The following is a 23,061-nucleotide window of genomic DNA, read 5'->3' as shown; positions in this document are numbered from 1 at the left end:
TCCCTCCAAGCTCAGCTGTGCTGCTGAGTGAGCAGCTTGCTTGCCTCTCCCTGCTTCCCCTTTCCCCATCCCCAAATGGTTCTTGGCTGGCTGAATGAATGAGGCAGCGCAGATGAACATGTGCCAACGCCAGGCTAGGAGGTGGGTGAGCTGGACATGAACTGTGCAGGCCCAGCTTTGCCAGATGAATGCAGTTTCTGTGGTTTCTATGCAGCCATTAGGCAAAAGGTTTGAGATTGTCCCTCCTTCGTAGCATACTCTCTGTAGGCAGCTCTGCAGAGCAGAGCTCTGCAGCCTGGCTGTTGAACTTTGTCCATACCGTGGTAGTGTGGGGAATGGAAAGGGCCCCAGACCCCACATCTTCCCCGTGTCAGGTACCCTGGGGAGACCTGCCCCTTGCTTTGCCCCTGTCTTGCTCTGTGAGCTGGCTGTCCAGTGTGCACAGTCTGCCCACACAGTCCGCCTTTGCATGGCTGTGCAGAAAGCAGGAGCTGCTGCAGGCTGTGTGGGTAGGCTTGAGGAGCAATTTTTGCTCAAGGAGCTGGTTCGGGGTCTGTCCTTCACTGGGTGGGTGGTGACAGCATAGGCCCTTCTCACCACACATCTATTCAATGCTGGTATGTTCCTGGTGGAAAAACCTGAAAGCATCAGGACAGTGGGACGGGGGCAGAGCCGAGCCCTGCAGCTCTGCAGCCTGGCTGTTGAACTTTGTCCATACCGTGGTAGTGTGGGGAATGGAAAGGGCCCCAGACCCCACATCTTCCCCGTGTCAGGTACCCTGGGGAGACCTGCCCCTTGCTTTGCCCCTGTCTTGCTCTGTGAGCTGGCTGTCCAGTGTGCACAGTCTGCCCACACAGTCCGCCTTTGCATGGCTGTGCAGAAAGCAGGAGCTGCTGCAGGCTGTGTGGGTAGGCTTGAGGAGCAATTTTTGCTCAAGGAGCTGGTTCGGGGTCTGTCCTTCACTGGGTGGGTGGTGACAGCATAGGCCCTTCTCACCACACATCTATTCAATGCTGGTATGTTCCTGGTGGAAAAACCTGAAAGCATCAGGACAGTGGGACGGGGTCCCTGACATGAGGCACCCCATGGTGGCTGCAGCTGTGGCTCTTGCTTCCTCCTTGCAGTCTGGATCAGGGCTGTCCATAATGTGGCATTGTAGGTTCCTGCAAGATCTGGCTTCGTGTAGCCAAGCATGCGACTCAGGAAGCAGAGGGTATTTTGTGAGGCAGACCTGCCATGGCAGGGGGGGTGGAGGTTTTCACTTAAAGTATTTATTTACTAAATACTTTGCCCAGTTTCCTTTACCTTTCTCTGACTTAATGGAAGCTATGCCTGTAGCAGCACCTTAAATCTCAGCCAGAAATCTTCTTTACAGGAGGTTCTGCCACCCTACAGAGTCCTGACTGGTTTTGAACCAGGAGGAAACCTGTTTGCTTCAGAAGGGGCAGAGGGAAGCCCAAGAAATATGAATGCCTACGTCAACAGGCTGAATCAGTGCCTCTCCTCCAAAGAAACGGATCTAGGGCTCCTAGGAGTGCTCTTATTCTCTGCTCCTTCCAACCTGGAGCAGGCTAAGCTTGCACAGAAGTGAGGCAGAGCTTTGATTAAGGCTGCAGGTTTAGGTCCACTGTGCGTATCCTGGAATTGAAAAAGTAACTGGGCCATGCTTCAATGCTGGGAGTCCCTGGGTAGTGGTGGAGGGAAAACAGGCCAGCCCCCAAGCAGAATTCAAGCAGAAAAAATGCATTTCGCTCCCCTTCTGGCTGATTTCGGGGTTTATCTCCCCCGCCGATTCAGTTTGCTGTGTTTTGGGTTAGATAAGCTTTCATCCTGACCCAGGCAGGATCTGACGAAGGCGGTGAGGCCAGATGAGTCCCAAGGGCAATGCTAAGTGCGCTGTGTCTGGCTTTGCAGCTGAATCATGTGGTAAACTCTCTTTTGAAGGGAGTTCAGAGCTGTGGTGGAACTAGGGCAGGATGCATGCACGTGCTTACCCCACATGCAGAGGGAGGCTGTCACTGTCAGGGACAGCACAGCACAGGTGCCTCTCTCCCTGCTCTTGCCCTTCCGCCTGGACCAAATCTTGATCCTTTCCTGACTCAGTTCTCATGTGAGTGCATATAATCTTGGGGCTTTTCCAGCGTTTGTTGTGCTGGGGTTTACACCAGCATCAGAATTCATACTAGTCTTTAGCTAGAGGGTAGCATGTGTTGGCCTTCATACATTGTGGGTGCCCATCTTTTATAAGGTGGGTTTTGCAGTCACCATGAGAGTGGATGGGAGAGCCAGAGGGAGATGCCTGAGGTCTGATCCCTTCCTTGAGTTGAGGATTTAGCTCTTGGTTAAAAAAGAAGATGGTATGATTCTTTTTCTGCTGGCTTTTTACTATCTCAGTCTCTCTTGTTTCCCTTTCTTGTCACGTGCAGGCTCCTCTGTTTCAGGATTAGAATCTTTTCCCTCCTTCTCCTCAGTAGCTCAATAAATGGGAAATTATTATGGCTCTTTACCTCTTTTTCTAAAGAGAGAATACATATGCTTGATCAGGTCTTGCAGTAACTCCATTCTGTTGAAGGAGAGCCCAGGCCAACGGGAGAAAGGGCAGCTGGGTGGAGTGGAGGTAACTGCATGTACACACCAGCTTGCCCAGATGGGATGAGTGAGGTTTGCACCTACATTCATGCAGCACCAATCTGCACTGCTAACGTGAGCTGAAGTTGTAGCTTGGTTGTCTCTTAGAGGCAGAAGGGTGACAGTACTTGTCAGCCCAGCAATGGATGGCACTTATACACTGGTCAAGGGCTTGCATGTGCTGAGGATGTCTGCAAAGGTGAGCGGCGTGGGGCGACCTGTGAGCTGGGGCTGGCGCTGTGCTGTGTTCAGGGAAGCTGGTGTGCCAGCAGTCTTTGGACACATAGGAGGACATCACTGCCCTCCACTGCTTTGTCAGCATTGATGGGATTATGGCTGCTCTGTGGGGAGAGTTTGGGAGTGTAGGGTGTGGGAGAGAAGGCAAAACTGCAGTAAGGAGCATCTGGGAGAGGATTTATATGCAGATTCAGGGATCTGGGAAAGCCTCCTCTCTGTCATGATGCAAGTAAGGTGCTCTGTAAGCAACAATAGAAGAGCACATGGGTATGCATGCCCATGAAGTTGAGGCGGAGGAGCACCTGCACACCAGTAGCTGTCTTGGGCAGCGTTGTTTGTATGCTCTTGGCCTTGCCCCAGGGCCCAAGGCTCACGCAGCAATGTGTGGCTGTTCAGGGGAACTTTCAGATGCTCCCTGGCTGTTTAGAATTACACATTCTGAACATTAAAGAAATCTTAATGGAGACTAAAGCCAGCTAGATTTCTCCTAACCTTTCCAGAGACTTGAAAAGACCCCCCCTTTGCTTTGTTCTTGCTGTCTAACAGCCCTACGTGTGAAGGGGGAAACAACACAGCAGAGTTTTGTGAGCCACCCTCTCCTCACCCTATTTCTCAGCCTCCTGAGGATGTGGAGGTCTGGCAGAAGAGGGACTATGGCCATCTGCCATCAGTGGTGCCCATCTGTTTTTGGACTGTGAGATTGCAGAGCAAGGAGGAGGATTTAGCACAGGCTTACACGTGCCCTCCTGCACAGCTCTCTGCAGCCTGGCTGAGGTGGGTGAGCCAGCTGCATGAGCCTAACCACAGCGAGGGGGTGGGAGAGTCCCTTCTCTCACACTGACAGGAAGGGTGGGATGTTTTGAGAAAATATCAGTTGCATATTACAGCCACTGATCAACATTTGTGCTTTCCTTGATGCGGGCAGGAGCAGGGAGGCTAGAGCTCAGAGGTTCCCTGTTCTCCACAGGCTCTGCAACACTGGGAGCGCTCTGCCCAGCCTGCCTGCACAGATGCTGTCCAGACCAGAGCGAATCCCATGGGAGCTGCTGTAGCTCCTGTGAACTCCCTGTGAGCAAAGCCACAGGCATCACCCAGGCTGACCAGAGCCAGGGAGATTGCTGTGACCCTTGCTCCTTTGCACATCTCTCTTCTGCTAGGGAGCATTTCTGCCCCATTGCTTTTCCTCTCAGTTCAAGTTCAGGCAGCTCCCAGGTCTTCTGAGGACCTAGAGTTAAGGGGTGCTGGCAATTCATCTTACTGCTGATAGAAGTCCTGTTAAAATAGAAACACTGGTTAGGAGCAAAGCTTGTAAATTGCTTCTGGCCTGTGTGTAAATTGCTTGCAACTATCAGGGTCAAGCAAGGAACTGAATCTGTTCATTCATTCAGTGACGGGAGGCTGCAGGCTTTGCTGCCGGGAGCGGGGAAAGGGAGTGACACTTGCAGGGTCTGGGCTTTCTGGGCCTTGCTCTCAGGGGCCACCGCCTGTGGCTTCCTGGCTTGAGAGGCTTCCATGCAACACCCAGGAGGGGCATATGGGAAAGTCTAAGAACCTGTGTGTGCTGGCAGCCCCCTGCAAAGGAGACTACTTTCCCGGGGAGACTCCTTTTCTTTCTTTCCTGCCCAAGTGTGGGCTGATCAGGGAGAATTTCCTCCTTGTCATTCCGTGGGAGCAGTGACTGCTTTTGTTTCCTGGTTTTTCCATAGGAACCGGGAAAACTCATTCCATAAACAACATCCCGCAGGGGTGGAAGGAAAGCAGGGCTGTTCAGCTGTTTCCCTTCCCACGCTGGTGGTGGATAGCCCTTTGGGGACTAGAGCAGGGTTACAGTGAGTTCTCTGTGGGGGTCAGTATGTGCAAGTACGTGCATACATGTGTATCTGCAGGTATGGGTGCATGTGCTTCTGGTTCTGCGTGTGCACACACACGCATGCTTTGTGGGAAAGGTGAGTACAGCTATAAATAGCTGGGGGAAAATCTATTGTCAGTTTTAAGGAGAGGAAGATAGGTTCCCTTGCATTTTTCATCTGGTAGCATGAACTGTTCCTGGGCATAAGAACCAGGTTAGCTAATTAAATGTTCCTGCTGCTGCAGTCTGAGCAGCGTACCGTGAATCCCCTGCCATCTCCACGCCTGGTGTTCCTGGAGCCATGCAGAGCCCTCTTCTGCCAGAGCACTGAGCTCTGGGACTGTAGTTTGAACTTCTCCCCTCTCTGGTTCCTCTGCCAGGCAGGGTGTGGGATACCCCACAGCGAGCCTGTTCTTTCAGTGGCTGTAGCAAATCTGTAGGGTTTGAAAGGAGTCATGCTTTGCTGCTGAGGGCGCAGGGCTGAGAGAGCTGGAGTGTGCCTTCCTCCCCGGCTCTGCTGCTGAGACCCTTTGGCAACTGCTATGGATTCATGGCTGTGCCTGGTGACACCCAGTGCTGGGCCTTGCTGACTGCTTTTCTCTACCCTTTTGTGCAGGCGCTGGACATGGACACAGAGGATGACCCCTTGTTACAGGATGCCTGGCTAGATGAGGAAGATGAAGAGGTAGCCTTCAGCTCCCGGAAGAGGCGGGAGGGTGCTCTGTTGTGTGGGAAAAGCCCATGCAGAGTCAGGCCCCTGCGTGTCACGCTGCCCGTGTCTGGCTTCTGGAATATTGTTGGCTGGGTATTTACCAACCCATACTGCGCTGGCTTAATCCTTTTCCTGGGCTGTGCCATCCCTGCTGTGCTTGCTGTTGTCATGTTCCTGCACTACCCAGCCCTGGATATTGACATCTCCTACAATGCTTTTGAGATCCGCAACCATGAGTCCTCTCAGCGCTTTGATGCACTTGCCTTGGCCCTCAAGTCCCAGTTTGGGTCATGGGGGAGGAACCGCCGGGACCTGGCTGACTTCACCTCTGAAACCCTGCAGAGGCTCATCTTTGAGCAGCTCCAGCAGCTTCACCTCAATGCTTCCCATCTCGGGGTCAGTGCACGGGTCAAGCGCAGCACCCCAGTGGGCAGGACAAGCTCCCCCAAGCCCCATGCCCACCTGAACCCAGGAAACCGGACTTCCCGAGTTGGGAGGGGTGCCCCACGCTGGGACTACTCCAGCACTTACATCAGTGCCAACACACAGACACATGCCCACTGGCGCATCGAGCTCATTTTTCTGGCTCGGGGGGACTCTGAAAACAACATCTTCACCACTGAGCGCCTGGTTACCATCCATGAGGTCGAGCGCAAGATCATGGACCACCCTCGCTTCCGGGAGTTCTGCTGGAAGCCCCATGAGGTCTTGAAGGACCTGCCCCTGGGCTCCTATTCCTACTGCTCCCCTCCCAGCTCCCTCATGACCTACTTCTTTCCCACTGAGAGAGGAGGGAAGATATACTATGATGGCATGGGACAAGACCTTGCTGACATCCAAGGTGAGCTGAGGGCTGTGGGTGAGGGCTGGCATGTTTAAGGCATGAATCTCCTGCAAGTTCAGGCAGTCACTTACTGGTGTGCAACTAAGAGGGGTGACTGCCTTGTGCAGAGAGGAAGATGCTGCCATGTTGTGCCTTGAGGAATCGTCTTTTCTGCGCTAGGGCCGGTCTTCTACCCTTTCAGCAAAGCCCCTGCAACCCCAGTCATGGGTCATACATGGCCCCAACAGGCGAGCAAGAGGGACAAATGAGAGGGAGTCCTGCATTGTACAGATGCCTTCTACTGACCCTTGTCCCCTTTGAAAGACTGTGGTTAACTAGAGGAATGTCAGGTCTTGGACAGACAATAGGGATGAGCTTCCCTGCACCATGGAGCAGATGAAAGAGGTCTGTGGGCTGCTCTGGAGCTTGAAAGGCAACTTGTGAGTCACCAGCTGGAAAGGCTTCTATAAGGAGAAGAGAGGGAAGGCCCTGCCTCCTCCTCCCAGCTCCATACCCTATACTATGCCCATCTAATAGAGCAGAGGCTCTGGATGGTGAAAAAGAGGTGAATCATGAGGAGTCTGTGGGTGTGATGTGGCTGTGGGATGAAGCCTCCATCTGTCTCCCAAGCACAGGCTTGCAGATGATAGCTGTCCAGGAGCCATACAGGGAGCAGGCAAAGAATTAACTCCATCTGCTCCAGTGTGAGTAACGGTTCTGCTACCAAAACAGGAGAGAGCATAGTTTCTGGTGTGAACTCAAGGGAACTTGGATTTTGGGGGTAGACAGGCAGTGTCTCTTACTCAGAGCTAGCTGAGTGCCTCCATCTCTGCATGCCTCACACCATCAGATGGCAGAGGTGCCAGGTCACAGCAGAGCCAGGACTCTTCATCTTCCATGGGCATTGTTTAGCTCTTGTGCTTCCCAGTGTGATGGAGCAAATGTTGGCCCAATGTACGAGAACTAAGTGCATCCAGCAGTGGGAGTATTGATGGGGATGTTGTGTGCATTGCTGTTTGGGGGAGCTGTGGTTCAGATCACAGTCAAGTGGAAGATGCGTCTCTGATGGGGAACTGCATGTAGGCAACATTGCAAGCAGAGTCACAAAGCAGAAGTGGAATGTGAATCTTTGCAATCCGGCTTTCCCCAGCCCTCCTTGCTTTCTGCAAGGCAGCAGCAGTCAGCGTCGCTCTGATGAAAGACAGGATCACTCCCAGTTTCCTTTTGTCAGACTAGACCCTGTGCCTTGCCAAGTCAACTAAGCAGGACCTAAGAAAAGTGACGCTGCTTTCTCCCGCAGGGTCCTTGGAGCTGGCCATGACCCACCCTGAATTCTACTGGTATGTGGATGAGGGCTTGTCTGCCGAGAACATGAAAAGCTCCCTGCTGCGGAGTGAAATCCTCTTTGGGGCCCCACTGCCGAACTACTACTCGGTGGAGGACCGCTGGGAGGAGCAGCGCCACAAGTTCCAGAACTTTGTCATCACCTACGTGGCCATGCTGGCCAAGCAATCTACAAGGTGAGGGTCTGTGCAGACAGGGCAGGTGCCTTACTGGGAGTGGGTGAGAGCAGGGAAAGGCAGAGGTTGGAGAGGATGGTGCTTTCTGTTGCACTAAAGGAGTGGATGGAATAGGCTCTTCAGGGTGTAAAAGCTCAGTCTTAAGGTTTACGTAGGGCAGACATGCCTGCTCCGCTCTGATAGCCCTGCAGCATTCAGTCTCACCTGGAAGGCACAGAAAGCTTGGCATGCCAGCTCAGACTGCTGGTCAGTCTCAAACAGTGGCCACAGCGTGATGCTCCAGATGAAGGAGAAAAAGCATCTCCTTTGAAGTTGAGCTCAGGCACAGTGCTATGAATGAGGGTGGGGAGCATATGGCAGAAAACCACTCATATGCTTCCCTTTAATGCCACTTCCTACTGCAGCAACATGCCAGAGACATCAATTGAGACAATGAAAGGGAGCCAAAGATTGAATCCAGTGCCTGCCTTTCCACTCAGCCCCTGTCTGGCATTGATCTGTTTGCTTCCATCTCACAAGTCCAATTCCACTGGCTCCAAGAGAGCTGCTTCTCTGCCTTCCTGGTCTGAATTTGGCCCCAATTGGTCTGATGCAGGGGGTGAAATGGTCCTTACTCAAGGTGTCAACCTGTGGATCTGATTCTGCTTTTGCTCACACCAGTGTAATTCCTTCCAGAAGTGTTTGCGCTTTGTACAGAGAGATGGGGAGGGGAGTTTCAGGGCAGGATAAGTTTCAGGAAATGCAGGCTTTTTTTCACCACCAGGTCTGTATGACTTTGGTTGAATAGAGCTTTGCTCAGTGCTTGTGAGAGGGAGGTGGTAAAGTAGAGCTAAAAGAGTAGCCCAGTATCCAGACAGCTGAGGGAAGGCAGTGAGTCCCAGTGTCAGTGCACCTTCTCAGTCTCCAGCCCTCTACTGCTCTAAATCTCAATAGCTCCCAGAACGAAGGGATACCGATCTTCAAAAGCAGAGTGAAATGCAGCCAGCCCTTGTCAGCCCTGAAAGCAGGCAGCTACAGAGCGTTCTCAGCAATAGGCTGGCAGAGTGGGTTGCACTTATGGGAAGCCAAAAGGGAATTGGGGCCAAGGCTCGGTTCTGAAGCTCAAATTCCTGATAGCCTCCTGTGGTGCAGTGTTATTGTACTCCTGGTTAAATTATCTTGGATTACTTCCACTCAGAGCCTGCTTCTGGAAGCAGAAGCTGGTAAATCATGTGGTTTCTGATAAGCGATCACTCTGCCTGCATCTGCTGGTTATTACCTTTGTGCTTAATATAATAAGCAATGATTAGGATTCCAGATGGAATTGGCTTTGGAGGCTTCAGGAGCTGTTTGCTGACAGCAAGAAGTCTATTAGTGCCAAAGACCCACCATGCACTGGTGGAATTTTAGAAATATTAGACCTGCTCTTTTATTTTTCTCCCTTCTTGTGTGAACTTCACCTCCAGCAGCAACCTTGTTCAACCTGCTCTCACCACTCTCAGCTGTTTCCTCAGAGAACTGCCAAGTTTATTATAGCAGTGACCTCCTTTGGCTCTGGGGGAGACATTGTGCTTTGTTAAATCCCCTGGCTCTGCTCCCTTTACACTCAACTCTGCCTACTCCTCTTCCTTCCTTCATATCTTCCCACCCTAGCAAAGTCCAGGTGTTGTATGGAGGGACGGATTTGTTTGACTATGAAGTGAGGAGGACCTTCAACAATGACATGTTGCTGGCCTTCATCAGCAGTAGCTGCATAGCTGTCTTGGTCTACATCCTTACGTCCTGCTCAGGTAGGCTGCAGTCACAGCTGCCCTGCTCTCACACAAAGCCAAATATGCCGTGACTCCCTGTGTCTGTGCAAGCCCCAGGAGAGGCTCTGATGCCGACACCAGCCTGACTGTGGCACAGCAGCATGCAGAAGGTCATGCAACTCTGATTCTCCAGAGCAGAGATTTGTGGGCAGGATGGGGGGGGAAGGCTCACAGGAGAACAGGAATAAGATGCAAATTCCCATCTTACTAATGCTGGTGTAAAGCTGATGTAATTTCATGGATGGGCCTCATGGGAAGGAGTCTGCAAGCGGTACTCTTGTAGCCCTGAGCTATTCTCTGTCACCAACACACTCCTGGGAACCAATGTTCTGACAGGGCAGGTGGGAGGTGTCTGTTCTCCCAGGGGGCAGCCAGCAGTACTATTTTTATCGTGTTCCTTTCCTCCTATAGTGTTCCTGTCGTTCTTTGGCATTGCCAGTATTGGGCTAAGCTGCCTGGTGGCTCTGTTCCTGTACCATGTCGTATTTGGGATCCAGTACCTGGGTATACTCAATGGTGTGGCTGCCTTTGTCATTGTGGGGATTGGTAAGCATGTCCTTACTCAAAAGCTACCTGTGCTGCCTTGCCATAACTCCTGCCTGCAGGAGAGAGAAAGGTGATGATGGCAAATGCAGACTGAATTTTCAAGCCCTTTCCCTCCGTTACCTGTAAGTGAAATATTTGCAGGTCAGATGTTGAGGGGAAATTAGATTTTTAGCATGTGTCCCTACTGTGAGCAAAGTATCAAAATCTCCCCCCTCTTTTCTCAGGGGTTGATGATGTCTTTGTTTTCATCAACACCTACCGCCAAGCCACCCACCTCAAGGACCTGCGACTGCGCATGATCCATACTATCCAGACAGCAGGGAAGGCCACCTTCTTCACTTCCCTGACCACAGCTGCAGCATATGCTGCCAACATCTTCTCTCAGGTACACTGCAGCTTTGGGATTTGGGGCTCTCTGTTTCTGCCAGAGGCCCTAATAGAGAGGGAAGCTGCCAGCACCATCTTTCTGCCCTCTCATCCAGCACAGGGGCATGCCGGACTTGCTTGCCCTAGAGGGCTGTCCCTTACCTGCTCTAAGGCAGTGGACACTCTCCCTGTATCAGCATCCAAGGCAATATTTCCTGTGCCACTGATCAGCTCAGCCCTGTACCTACCAGGTTTGCTCACTACCATGACTGAGGTCGGCGTGTGCTATTCTCAGGTTCCTCCAAATATCTCTTTCTGGCCTGATGTCTCTCCAGGTCTCCTGCCCCCGTTGATCCCAACTCCATGTTCTCTCTCTTTATGTAGATCCCAGCCGTGCATGACTTTGGACTCTTTATGTCGCTGATTGTGTCCTGCTGCTGGGTAGCTGTGCTCTTCACCATGCCAGCTGCTCTTGGAATATGGACCCTTTATGTGTCCCCGCTAGAGAGCTCCTGCCAAACCAGGTGAGCCCTGGAGCCTCCTTGTGTGGGTGGGAAGTTATTGTGGAACTTATGGCCAAGGCAGTGTGCAAATCCCTGCCCTATCCTCTCAGTTGTCCTCATCCCCCTCAGGCAGCTTGGCTTTGCCATTCTGTTAGTCTCTGACAGAAGGGAAATTTAACTTCTGCTATTCCAGATTGGAGCAAAATGGAAGGGCCAGGTCCCATTCTTACTCCCCCTGGCGTACGCACAGGTGCCTCCCAGGAGCCAGACTCTGCAATGCCAGTCATACCTCTTCGTTGAATCCCATGGAGTATTGGAGCCATTTGTGTCCTCAGAGCACTTACTGCACAGCTAAATCCTCAAGCTGTGGAGACACAGGCCCTGCAAGGCAGACAGATCAACATTGCTCCTGCCTGCGAGCACAAGCAGTGCATGCAGATCTGTATTTGAAAGTCAGCATGTTTCCCCTTTCCCTGTTCTTTATCAGTGCAGGTGACCTGGCCTAGTTTAATTCATTAGCAGGGAGATGAACTGCTGGAACTTCCATCACTCAGCGCCCAGTGTTCATGGCTCAGCCCTGCTCTGTGTATCCAGCTCAGCCTGCTACTGCTTTGCTATAGCAACTCAGCCCCTGACCTCTCAGCACTTAGCAATGGAGATTGCTCGTGGCACTGCCTGTTGTCTTTCCAAGTAATTGGAGCAGGCTGTTGCTGCGGTCCTTGTCACTGAGGGAGCCCACTGATAGCTCTTTGCAGGGTATGTGGCTTAAAACTCATGCCTTTGTCTCTTTCCTTGCTCTAATCCAGCTGCAGTCAGAAGTGCACCAAAAAGAGTGCCTTGCACCTGGCTGAAGATCTCTTCATTGCTTCAGAGGCCACCTCCAGAGCAGGCAGAGAGACGCTTCCCTATCTCGATGATGACATCCCACTGCTCAGTGTGGAGGAGGAGCCTGGTATGTGCCTGCTGTATAGTGCCTTCAGGGGGACCACACTGCCCTGTTCATCCTGCAGTTCTTCCTGTCCCTGCCACTGGTCCATGCCTCAGTTTCCCTACTTTTAAGCTGAAGATGGTGCTGTCACAGGAGGTTGTAGGAGTCTGAACTCACTAATAGTTGTAAGTTGCTTTGAGATCTTCAGTGGGTGTTGATACATGCTTTCTAACTACTTTGCTAATCCTCTTGGGTCTAATGTGGATTGTACTTTCTGGCTCAAATCACTGATTGTGACATGGATGTAGCCGTGAAACATCTAATCCGTAGCACCAGGACAGCTCACCTTTGAGTAGAGTTTACCCCTCTTCCCTGCCATTCAGAGCACTGCATTTGGGAAGCAGGCGAGAGAACACTTTGTTATCCTCCAGCATCACGTCCTCAGACCACATCTTCTGTCATGGCAAGAAAAGGGCAATGACTTGCCTGAGACCACATAAGCAACCTAGAAGAAGAGCCCAGAAATTCCCTATCTCTTGTTAGCAGGAGGTAATCCTTCTAGCCCTGATCGAAGATAAGGGTGCTTACGGGGTCATGCTTTTAAAACTTGCTGGGATCTTTCTTTTAAAACCCACAACGGGAGTGGTCTGGGCAGTGAGTAGCCTTCAGGCCTAGCAGCAAACTGGAACTGGAGGCAAATGGATCAATGGCTGAGAGCCCATCAATCCCACAGCAGTGTGCAGACCCCCTCCCTGCAGAGTGGGCTCTGAGCTGCCTTTGGTAGGCAGACAGCTAAGCTTTGGCACTGTGCTGCAAGAGCTGTCTCCTTAGTATGCCAGAGCCACATGCAATGGTAATATATGGAAATAACTCCTTCCCTTCCCTTGAGCAGAGTGAACAGCAGGATGCTTTTCTCCAGGGGCCCTTGGGCATCAGGTAACTTGTGAAGAAGCAAAGCAGCTTGTTCCAGTTGGTGACCAAGCAACACTGCAGCAAGTGCCCACTTCTCACCTGTAGAGAAGAGGGCAGTTCCCTAGGCATCCCTGAGCTGGCGTAAAGAGATCAGATAGGAGCCAGGCTGCAGTCAGGAAGAGGTCAGCTGTGTGTAATTAGCTGCAAGACATACTTAGTGGGACAGGGACTAATTTTGCTTGGCCCAAGAAGCATGCAGTGTCCCTGTGACCATATGGGTAATGTTAGTGGGATCTGGCAGAGGAAGAATAGCCTGAAGCATAGGTTTTGGACTGAACTGTGGATTTAGAATTGTAGCTGTCACATGGCAGTGACTTGAGAAAGATGCTTCCTCTGACATCCTGGGCAAGTCACTGCCTCTGCCTGGGTCTTACTCCATCTCCTAGCTTGAGTGAGTTGTACAGCACCTTGCAGAAGATTTTGTAAAGGAGAGCAGAAAGCTATGAGAGACACTCATGACACTGATCACTGAGACTGCCTTTGATTTCTCTCTCTTTCTAGTCTCCCTGGAAATGGGGGATGTCCCCTTGGTATCTGTGATGCCAGAAAATCTGCAGCTCCCTGCAGAGAAGAGCAACCGGGGTCACTTGATAACTCATCTGCAGGAGCTGCTGGAACACTGGGTGCTGTGGTCTGCAGTGAAGAGCAGATGGGTGATTGTGGGTAAGGAAGGAGGGGGCTATTCCATCTGTATGGATTTTAGAGGGTTTGACAGCATCTCAATCAGTCCCCAAGCCTTGATTATTAGTGACAAGAGATCAAGAAAAGGGACATAATAAATGGCTTCTAACTCAGTGGAAGAGTGTCCCCAGGACAGTCAGTCCCTAAGGGAACTGCATGAGGAACTCAGACTTTTCCATCCCTCTCCTTTCACTCAGATCTGAAATGGCAAGTCCTGATGGGGTTATCCAGGCATGGGGCTCATTACAAGAAAGCCCAGCTGCCACCGTGCTTTAGGCTGTTCCTTTCTCCTGTTGAAAATACCATCTTTCTGCCACACCCCTGCTGTCTGAGTATGTCCTAAGTGCAAGATGCATGTAGGGTCCCACACACTTACCTGGGCTTCTCCTTGCAGGGCTTTTTCTCCTTGTTTTGCTCCTGTCCATATTCTTTGCTAGCCGCCTCCATCCAGCTAGTCGTGCTCCAGTCTTGTTCCGGCCAGACACTAACATCCAGGTGCTGCTAGATCTGAAATACAACCTGAGTGCTGAAGGCATCTCCTGCATTACCTGCTCAGGTGAGACTGCTGGTCCCCAGACCACGGTGGCTGCAGCCTGGCCTAAGCCCTGGGCTGGAGGAGCTGAAACGTGAGGTAGAGGCCTACGTTGTTCAAATATCTCATTGGACATTGGATGGACACCATTGAAGGGAGGCGCACATTGGGAGCGGGATGGTTGAGTTGCCTGTGGGAGTGGAGTATTTCGAAAAGTATTTCCGGCTTTAGCCAGGAACTGCCTGAGTGTTTCTGCTGGAGCAATTCCTTTATAGTCCATGAAAACTGACTACTTTTACTCATAAGTGCTGGTCACACGCCAGTGACCAGCTGGGGGTCCGTGGCTCTGTGTTCCCTGCCTAGGGTTTGGTGTTCAATAGCAGAGTCTGTGGTGTGCACAGGGCTGGTAGGTCTCTTGTCGTGCCATTCACTCTTTCCTCCCTGACTAACCTTGTGGGACAGGTTTGTTTCAGGAAAAGCCCCACAGTTTGCAGAACAACATCCGAACCTCCTTGGAAAAAAAGAAGAGGGGCTCAGGGTCAACTTGGGGAAGCAAAGGGAGCATAAGTGATACAGGGCAGCAAGGTAAGTGGGGCATGATAACTCTGACCACATTTGGGTCCAGGGCCCAAGGATCCTCTCAGGTAAAAACTAAATCGTATGATCTCTGAATAGCTGATGAGGAATAATTCTCTTCAGACCCTGCCCCGCTGAGACCTAGCTTGGTGCTGAATGTAACGGGCATCGTTTCAATCCCCCTTCCCCTGAATGCCTGCTGTTCTCTAAGACATGGTCCTATAACCCAGGTGGCAGTACAGTCTAGTGACAAATCCTTCTCGTCTGCCTGGTCTGAGTACAGGGCTAGGAGCTCAGACCTTTTGTATCCCAGTCCTGTGTCACAAGCTTGCTGGCAGGCCGTGAGGAGAGTAAATTCAGCCTGCTTTGCAGGGGATTTTGAGGATAAAAGAGTTATTGGGCCAGGTCCTGAGATGACATGAATCAATAAGCCATCAGGAATTACTGCAGCTCAGGATATATTTGTGAAAACCTTTGAAAAGTGTGCTGTGCTGCTAGAAGGCAGAGGTGGTGCCTGCTGGCCCAGAGGAGACAGCAGACCGGAAAAACCCTCCTTTGCTGCTGTCCATGTTTGTAGGATTTGCTGACTGAGAAGTACCACTAGCCTTCATGCCCTCTGTTTTCTTCAGATCTCCAGGGGACTGTGTATATCTCCAAGTCCAGAAGCAAGGGAAGGCCAGCCATCTACAGATTCTCGCTCAATGCCAGTGTCCCTGCCCCCTGGCAGATGGTGTCACCGGGAGACGGGGAGGTGCCTTCATTTCAGGTGAGTCAGTCCAGGGATGTTGGACCCCTCTATCAAGAGTGCAGCGCTCAACAGGTGAGCACAAGAGCCTCCTCCTGTTTCTCCACGGGGTCCTAGGTAGCTCAGGGTGAAATTTGCAGGGCATTGCACTAAGGTAGCTAACACGAGGGCCTGGCATCGTTAGAGATTATGCCTCGCAGTGCCACAATACTTATCTGTTGCTGTTGTGATGTGACTGTCAGCAATGGGAGCAGAAGTGTGGGTGTCTGTGGAGATCAGATGAGGCCTGGCATCATCGGCTGAGCTCATTCTAGTAGAAACTGCTACTGAGACAGCTGGATTCCCACTGCCTCCTTCTGTCCATCCACAGACACAGGCGAGCAGGCAACACTACTTGTGCATAGGCCATATTGGACACACTCACCCCCAGGACGACTCGCTTTCAGATGTCCCTCACCCTGGAGAGAGCAGCCACCATTCAGCCTAGGCCACAGAGAATGGGGGTAGTGAGGGGCCCCATCACACACTGGCCAACCCTGGGAAGGAGGCAGGCTGGGGGCTGGCTGGGTTTGTGCCTGCAGTGCTCATTCTGTGTGGCTGTGCCAGTGCTCAGGGAGGAGGGGAGCGTGTGATGCTAATGTGCAATGGGTTGCAACCCTGTGGAGTTAAGTGTCTGTTTTCATTAATCCATTGCTTAGGTGTATAGAGTGCCTTTCGGTAACTTCACCAGGAAGCTGACAGCTTGTGTGTCCACAGTAGGGCTGCTTAAGCAGACGAGCCCCAGGAAGTGGATGATGACCACCTTGTCCTGTGACACCAAGAGAGGCTGGAAGTTCGACTTCAGTTTCTACGTGGCCGCCAAGGAGCAGCAGCGAACACGGTAACCTTCCAAAACCCACTCAGGGCCAGGCAGCAAAACCAGCACAGCCGAGTGGCTGATATGGGATGCCTAATGTCCAGTGCCAGTCCTGCCCTCAGTTGGTAACGTCCGTGGCCCTAGGACTTGCTTTGCTGCAGATGTGCCCCATCTTTAAAAATTTATTTTGCAGGCCCATAGCATCATTAATGTGCCAAAGGCTTGACAGGTGCAGGACTGTGACTGGAAGCTTCTTTGGGTGGCAAAAAGACATTGCCGATCTTGGTCTTGCCCCTTATCCACCTGAACTCTTGGGCTGAACAGGCAGCACAGAATATGCAATGGCTAGGGATCAGGTCTGGAGTTGCTCACATTTTCCTTTCCTTCTATCACTGAGAACGTCTGTTTCCATGTAATGCTTTGGACACATCATCTTTACTACCTCTGACCCCCATAACAAACTTTCTTTGCTGCACAGGAAACTGTATTTTGCCCAGTCGCACAAGCCCCCTTACCATGGCCGAGTGTGTGTAGCACCTCCTGGCTGTCTTCTCAGCTCTAGCCCAGATGGACCCACCAAAGGCATCCTTTATGTTCCCAGTGAGAAAGGTAAGCTGATGAGGACCTGTTCAGCCATGTCTGGCTGTCTGGGCCAGAGAGTCAGACCTCTTTTTTGCTGCCTTATGATGTAACCAACCTTTCTTCTGTATTTGGCAGCAGCACCCAAAGCAAAGCTGTCGGCCACTTCTGGATTTAATCCTTGCATGAACATGGGCTGCGGGAAGCCAGCGGTGCGGCCACTGGTAGACACGGGAGCCATGGTGTTTGTAGTGTTCGGTATCAGAGGTGTTAATCGCACAAGACGCCCGGACAACCACGTCATCGGAGACATGGTACACACATTCTGGCATGCTGGACAGGCATGCTCAGGGCTGATGAGTGAAGGACGGTCTCCCTGGATGGCGTTTAGTTAATCCCCACAGCCAAGGCAGTGTGGTCCAATGGTCTAGACAGATGGAATAGCGGAGATGGTAGCATTGTGATGAGCCAAAAGTACATTTCTGTCTTAGCAAATTCACAAATAATGGAGATCGGGAAGCCCTTACTGAAATCACTTCAGACTTTTCAGAAAATCCCTGTCTGAGTGCAATATCTAACCTTCTAATTTTGAGTCTAAATCTGGCTTTCCTGAGGATTTTAGAAGCAAACCCATCTTGAGCTCAGTATGAAAATCTCACTACAAATTCAAGATCCAGGGAACTGATATTTTTCTATTATTGTTTATCTTGTTATGAATATTAACATGAAAAAATACAAATCAATTACTCCGGGGAAAGGTTACTAAATGTGACTTTTCCAGGAACAGCTTATCTCCCAGATCTGATACCTTGACACATTCACAGCCTTTCCCCAGAAGAATTATGCTTAGCTTTGGTCACTTGGCAGATGCACTTCAGCTTTCTGCTGTTCTTCCTGCCTTCTGATTTGGGGACACTGTGAGAATCAGCCTTTGCCTGTTTCCTCTGGAGGGGGCAGTGCAAAATGCAGGCAGTGGAGCAAACAGAAAGTTGGACTTTCGTGCTGGACACTGCTAGGGATTCAGAGCTGCTCCTTAGGCAGACCCTAATGGTTTTGGGTGTGGCATGGTGGCTATTCATTTATCAGTGCTTCTGTCATACTGCCTGACTCTTTTTTTTTTTTTTTTTTTTTTTTTTTTTTTTTTTTTTTTTTTTTTTTTTTTTTTTTTTTTTTTTTTTTTTTTTTTTTTTTTTTTTTTTTTTTTTTTTTTTTTTTTTTTTTTTTTTTTTTTTTTTTTTTTTTTTTGGGGGGGGGGAGGGGGGGCAGTGTGTGTGTGGGTGTAGTTTCTTCCTGGGTTATCTGGTGAGGCAAAGATGTCCGGTGGGTTTTTCTACCATATAACCTGTGGTCTGTATAAGCTAGTCCCAGGCTGTGTAGCTGGGAGAGGACTCAGCTTCTGCCTTCTTGTGCCAGATGTTGTGTGTATGCCTTACGTGTGGTGCTCTTATTGTTGTGTCTCCTTGTGAAAGGGCAGCGTTATCTATGATGACAGCTTCGACCTCTTCAAAGAGATTGGCAACCTCTGCCGCCTCTGCAAAGCCATCGCCAGCAACACCGAGCTGGTGAAGCCAGGAGGGGCTCAGTGCCTGCCCTCTGGTAGGTAGGACTAACACCAGCCACAGAGTCCTTGGGGAGATCCTGGGTCCCTGGGTGGAGACTGGTTCTCACCCTCCAGTCTGAGGAGTGTGGCTGCTAAGGGCTTTTAAACTTTCAGATCCCAGCTTGATGAAGCAGGGAAAGGAAAAGGAAAGGGAGGTACCAGTCAATGATAAATGCAGGCAGTGCAGGGATGGGAGGTGTTTCTCAGCAGTCAGCTCTCCTGACCTGGCTGCAGCACAGCTCTGCCTGTTTCCACCTGGCTTAAGTCACAGCTCCCATTTCCATGGGCCATTCACCTCATGCTTCCGTGTGTTGTGCCAACCGTTTTGGGGATGAGAAATACACAGCGAGTGGGACAGGAACATTAGACTCCTGTTCTGCAGCTCTGCTTGCAGCAGTGTTTGTTTGAGCTGGGGTCCTCAACAGCAAACCAGAAAGGGTGGCTGCCTCTTGCTGCCTCCTTTCCTTCCCAAGGCAGCTTTACCCTTCTAGAACATGCCCCCAGTCATGCTTTCTGGGAGATGAGAAAGAGAAATGGTCTTTTTAACTCCAAAGACACTGTGCATATTCTTCGGGATTTAATCCAGTGAAGACAAGAACAGAATCGCATCCGTTCTTTCCAGTCATGGGTATTGTTTGTGATACACTTACAATCTTTTGGACAAGTAAATATCTTAGTAGCTCCTGAATAACCAGCAAATCACACCTGATCTCATGATGAGGCTACTCACTGCCCCTGTGGCTTCACATACCTAATCAGTGACTGCCTCCTCCAACTTCAGAGGTCACAGGGTTGTGTAGCTGAGTCTGGGAAGTGTATATTGGCTTCAAGTCAAAAGCCACTCTCATGCCTGGAGAAAATCCCTGCCAGGCCAGGCAGACGGCTCCTTAGCGCTTGCTGTTTGTACTGCTTCCTGACAGCTGGGGACAAACAGCAGTGGTAGTGTCCTGTCCAGTGCTGATGGCACAGAGTGCTCTTTCAGGCTAGCAGCAGCTGAGGGCTCTGGTGCTGAGACCTCAAGGGCTTTGGCAACTCAGAGTTGCAAGGGGAAGCAGCTGCTGACAAATGGGGCCTGCAACTTTCACCTGTTTTGTTTTTTTTTTTTTCCCTGCTCCAATGTGCTTCCTTTCCCTGTCCTGTCCTCCATCCCTTGCTCTTTCTTTCTCTCCAGGTTACAGCATCTCCTCCTTTCTGCAGATGTTGCACCCTGAGTGCAAGAACATCCCTGAGCCAAACCTGCTGCCCGGACAGCTCTCTCATGGGGCAGTGGGCGTGAAGGATGGGAAGGTGCAGTGGATCTCCATGGCATTTGAATCGGTGAGCACATGGCATCGCCATCTATCCTTGTGATGGTTTCATCTTGTGACTTCTGGGGGTTTAGCTCTGCTCTTTCTGCACTGGCCACTTTCATTTGCAGCCATAATTTAGTGTTTGCTAGTGTTTGTACCTTGTTGCAGACAGATGCCTGCACTCACAAGTTGCTAGAAGTCGCTGCTTTTGCCACAATTCGCTCTTACTGTGAGAGCTCAGGCAAAGAGCTGGTGGCAGATTTGCCCATCTGCCACTGCCACTTCTGCCTGGTGCTGCAACTCCAGCTGGCTTGTTCTACCTCTTCCCTTGCCATGCATACCCTGCCCCAAAAAGCAGGACATGAGAATAACATGTTCATCTTCTTACAGACAACCTACAAAGGGAAATCTTCCTTCCAGACGTATGCTGACTACCTGAAATGGGAGACATTCCTGCAGCAGCAACTCCAGCTCTTCCCAGAGGGCTCTGCTCTCCGGCACGGTTTCCAGACCTGTGAGCACTGGAAGCAGATCTTCATGGAGATTATAGGCAAGTGACTGCCACATTTCTCTCCCTGAGGAGCCCATGCTCTCTGATACATCTTCACAGCACGCTCTGTCCCATCTGATGAGCACGTGTTGTATCTTCAGTCCCTTACCATTGCTGTGCAAACTCCTAAAGCCTGTTTCTGCCCCAAGCAGTATATACTGTCAAAATCCTAGGCAGAGCCCAGGGAAATCGAGAAGGGAAGGGACTCTGCCCTGCTGATGTGAGAGGCAAGAAGTTGATCACCCGCTTTCCACTTTTTCATCCTCCCCTTCCCATCTCCCCCAGTGTGAGTCCCTGCCTGCCTTGTTGCCAGCAGGGACACAAGTGCCTTTCTCATCCCAGCTGTCACCTTCCAGTAGTCAAATTAGCTGGCTCTTTTCTTCCAGGAGTGCAGAGTGCCCTGTACGGTCTTGTCCTCTCGCTGGTTATTTGTGTGGCTGCGGTGGCGGTGTTTACCACTCACATCCTCCTCCTGCTGCCAGTGCTGCTCAGCATTTTAGGTAAAAACACCAATTCCTATGTGTCAAGCTCTCCCTTTCTCTGAAATTGGCGGGTTGTGGCACTGCTGAGTCTCTGGTGATTTGAACTGAATTGCTCTTACTCTGTGTAAACCCTTTTGGCTTTCCAGGAGCCAGTCCTGGTATACCTAGGTGAATGGGAGAAACTCTCAACAAATGCACAGGAACCTCATTGGGAAAGTAGATTTGTGTGTCTAATTCCCAGTGTGTTTTATCTACACAATCCCCTCTATTTGTTTAAATATGGGTTTTAGCTACACAAATGCCGTCTCTGCCTGTTATGTATAATAATGTGATTAAGTCCCACATGCTCTGAATAACAATTGCACTACTTCCCAAGGATCTGCACCACGGCTGCTGTTTCCAAGCAGTGGGAGATTTTAAAAGCTGAATATTTTAGTGGTTTTGTTAGTATTTGAAGCAAATTTGTAAATAGTTCCCTCTCCCTGGCTGGTGATTTGACGATATTGTGGACTAAGTGTGTTGCTAAACTTCTCCGTTTAAAAATCGAATCTGTCATTTTAAAACCACTTAGTCTCCCACACATGACTCACAAACAAACATCACTCTTACCTTTAAGAAAAACCTGTACATGCACTCAGCCTGTGTATAACTCCAGCAAGCAAAACAAAGGGCCCTCTTTCCTGTAGCGCGTGTGTGCACACATGCGCACTTGCCTGGGCTTGGATTCATTTAGCAAGCATTAGTCTAGATTGGCATCAGTCTGTCAGTTTGCCTAATACTTAATTAGGTGCTTCACTGTCCCCAGCAGGTCTGATTACCTGATTGAATGGTCCCTGCGGCCAGTGGAAGGTGAGGGAAGTGTTTGCCTCTGTGGGCAGGAGGGAGTGAGTACAAGATTCAGGCTGGCTAGCATGCAGATCTGCAGGGGTACGATCCCAAACTCCCCAGTGATTGACTCATATCAGTAGGCCTGGGCAGCAGTCCCAGAGTCCTTTAAATTTGCCTAACATGACCTTCTTCACACAGGGGTGGTCTGCTTGGTGGTGACCATCATGTACTGGTCTGGCTGGGAAATGGGAGCTGTGGAAGCCATTTCCCTCTCCATCCTCGTTGGCTCCTCTGTCGATTACTGCGTGCACTTGGTGGAGGGCTACCTGCTGGCAGGGGAAAACCTGCCACTACACCAGGCAGAGGTGAGCTCTTTTCTTCCTATAGCCTTGTATCCATTCCCCTCACGCCCTCCGTGCCACAGGCTGTGATGGGCAAAGGGGGATGCATCTTGCCACCCTCACAGCATGCCTGGGATGCTTGCTGCTTGTCCAGCTGACTGATGAGAGACTGATATGAGCTTGTGTACCTACAGTAAACCTAGCTGAGGGTCCAACCCACATGGTTGTCCCTTTCTTACTGGCCACAGCTGTGTCCAAAGCAACCCCCTTTCATGCCCCAGTGAAGACAGTCTTGTGCTGGAATGGCCCTACACTCGTTCTGTAACCTCTGCAAACTGCTTTGCTATGCTGTGCTGGACCTCCAGATCTTCTCCAGCCTTGTTACCATCTTTCCCCTCTTTGGGAAGAAGGAGACCGTAAAAGCTTGGGGATCTCCGATCCCAGGTATAGTGTCTGCATGCAGTGCCTCTGTTGTGTAGGCCCAGCAGTCAGTCTGATGTGGCTGAAAGGAGGCACAAACTCCAGCAGGTTTTGCCTCTACTGGGTTTTAACCTCATGGCTGTTTGCCCAGTGTGCTCAGTGACTGCATGAACTGTCCGATCTGCACTCACGCAGCATCTTTGTCCTGGACCAGGACACCATGAGCTAAGCCACCCTCTCAAAGGCTAAAACATTAGTGCAGCCCCATGTGCTTGTCCCCACTCCCCTTAACACTGCTGTCCTTTCTGCCAGGACCCCACAGCGTGCCGCCAGTGGAGGACGATTGAAGCAGTCCGTCACGTGGGTGTGGCAATTGTCTCGAGCGCCGTCACCACAGTGATTGCCACCGTCCCACTGTTCTTCTGCATCATTGCCCCTTTTGCCAAGTTTGGGAAGATTGTGGCCCTCAACACAGGAGTCTCCATCCTGTACACATTAACTGTGAGCACAGCCCTGCTGAGCATCATGGGGCCTGGCACCTTCATCCGCAGCAGGACTTCCTGCCTCAAGGCTGTGGTGGGGGTGCTTCTTGCTGGCCTGCTGGGTCTATGCATCTGCCTCGCCCTGCTGAAGAGCGGATTTAAGATCCCTCTGCCTAATGGGACAGCCCTGTAGACCCTAAGCCAAGAGCCACTTGCTCTGTCCTCT

At 51.0% G+C, this 23,061-nt stretch overlaps 1 protein-coding gene across 2 annotated transcripts; it reads left to right on the top strand.

Moving 5' to 3' along the window:
- Nucleotides 1-5,339: 5,339 nt before the first annotated feature.
- Nucleotides 5,340-23,060, top strand: DISP3 (dispatched RND transporter family member 3). 2 transcript variants are annotated; one of them, XM_009289621.1, is made up of 20 exons: nucleotides 5,340-6,267; nucleotides 7,550-7,769; nucleotides 9,402-9,538; nucleotides 9,971-10,105; nucleotides 10,330-10,490; nucleotides 10,856-10,995; nucleotides 11,781-11,926; nucleotides 13,376-13,537; nucleotides 13,950-14,111; nucleotides 14,550-14,672; nucleotides 15,293-15,429; nucleotides 16,107-16,288; nucleotides 16,743-16,873; nucleotides 16,985-17,157; nucleotides 18,313-18,439; nucleotides 19,615-19,760; nucleotides 20,123-20,282; nucleotides 20,669-20,782; nucleotides 21,791-21,957; nucleotides 22,666-23,060. In XM_009289621.1, exons 1-20 carry the CDS (start codon nucleotides 5,340-5,342, stop codon nucleotides 23,026-23,028), a joined length of 4,014 nt encoding a protein of 1,337 aa, XP_009287896.1. In that variant the 3' UTR covers nucleotides 23,029-23,060. The 2 variants fall into 2 exon arrangements, with proteins under 2 accessions (XP_009287896.1, XP_019330316.1); XM_019474771.1 differs by lacking the exons at nucleotides 20,669-20,782; nucleotides 21,791-21,957; nucleotides 22,666-23,060 and having other exon boundaries at nucleotides 16,982-17,157; nucleotides 20,123-20,518.
- The last annotated feature ends 1 nt before the right edge of the window (nucleotide 23,061 follows it).

Source organism: Aptenodytes forsteri, unplaced genomic scaffold (assembly GCF_000699145.1).
Source record: "Aptenodytes forsteri isolate BGI_AS27 unplaced genomic scaffold, ASM69914v1 Scaffold61, whole genome shotgun sequence".
Lineage (NCBI taxonomy): Eukaryota > Metazoa > Chordata > Aves > Sphenisciformes > Spheniscidae > Aptenodytes > Aptenodytes forsteri.
Note: the sequence above shows the minus strand (reverse complement) of the source record. Positions and strands in the feature narration are given on the sequence as shown.

Excerpts from the sequence above, each read along its gene's own strand:
- DISP3 (XM_009289621.1), top strand. The coding sequence starts at position 5,340 with ATGGACACAGAGGATGACCCCTTGTTACAGGATGCCTGGCTAGATGAG. Across the intron at positions 16,289-16,742 it reads AAGGAGCAGCAGCGAACACG|GAAACTGTATTTTGCCCAGT; the intron begins GTAACCTTCCAA and ends TTTGCTGCACAG. Across the intron at positions 16,874-16,984 it reads TTATGTTCCCAGTGAGAAAG|CACCCAAAGCAAAGCTGTCG; the intron begins GTAAGCTGATGA and ends ATTTGGCAGCAG.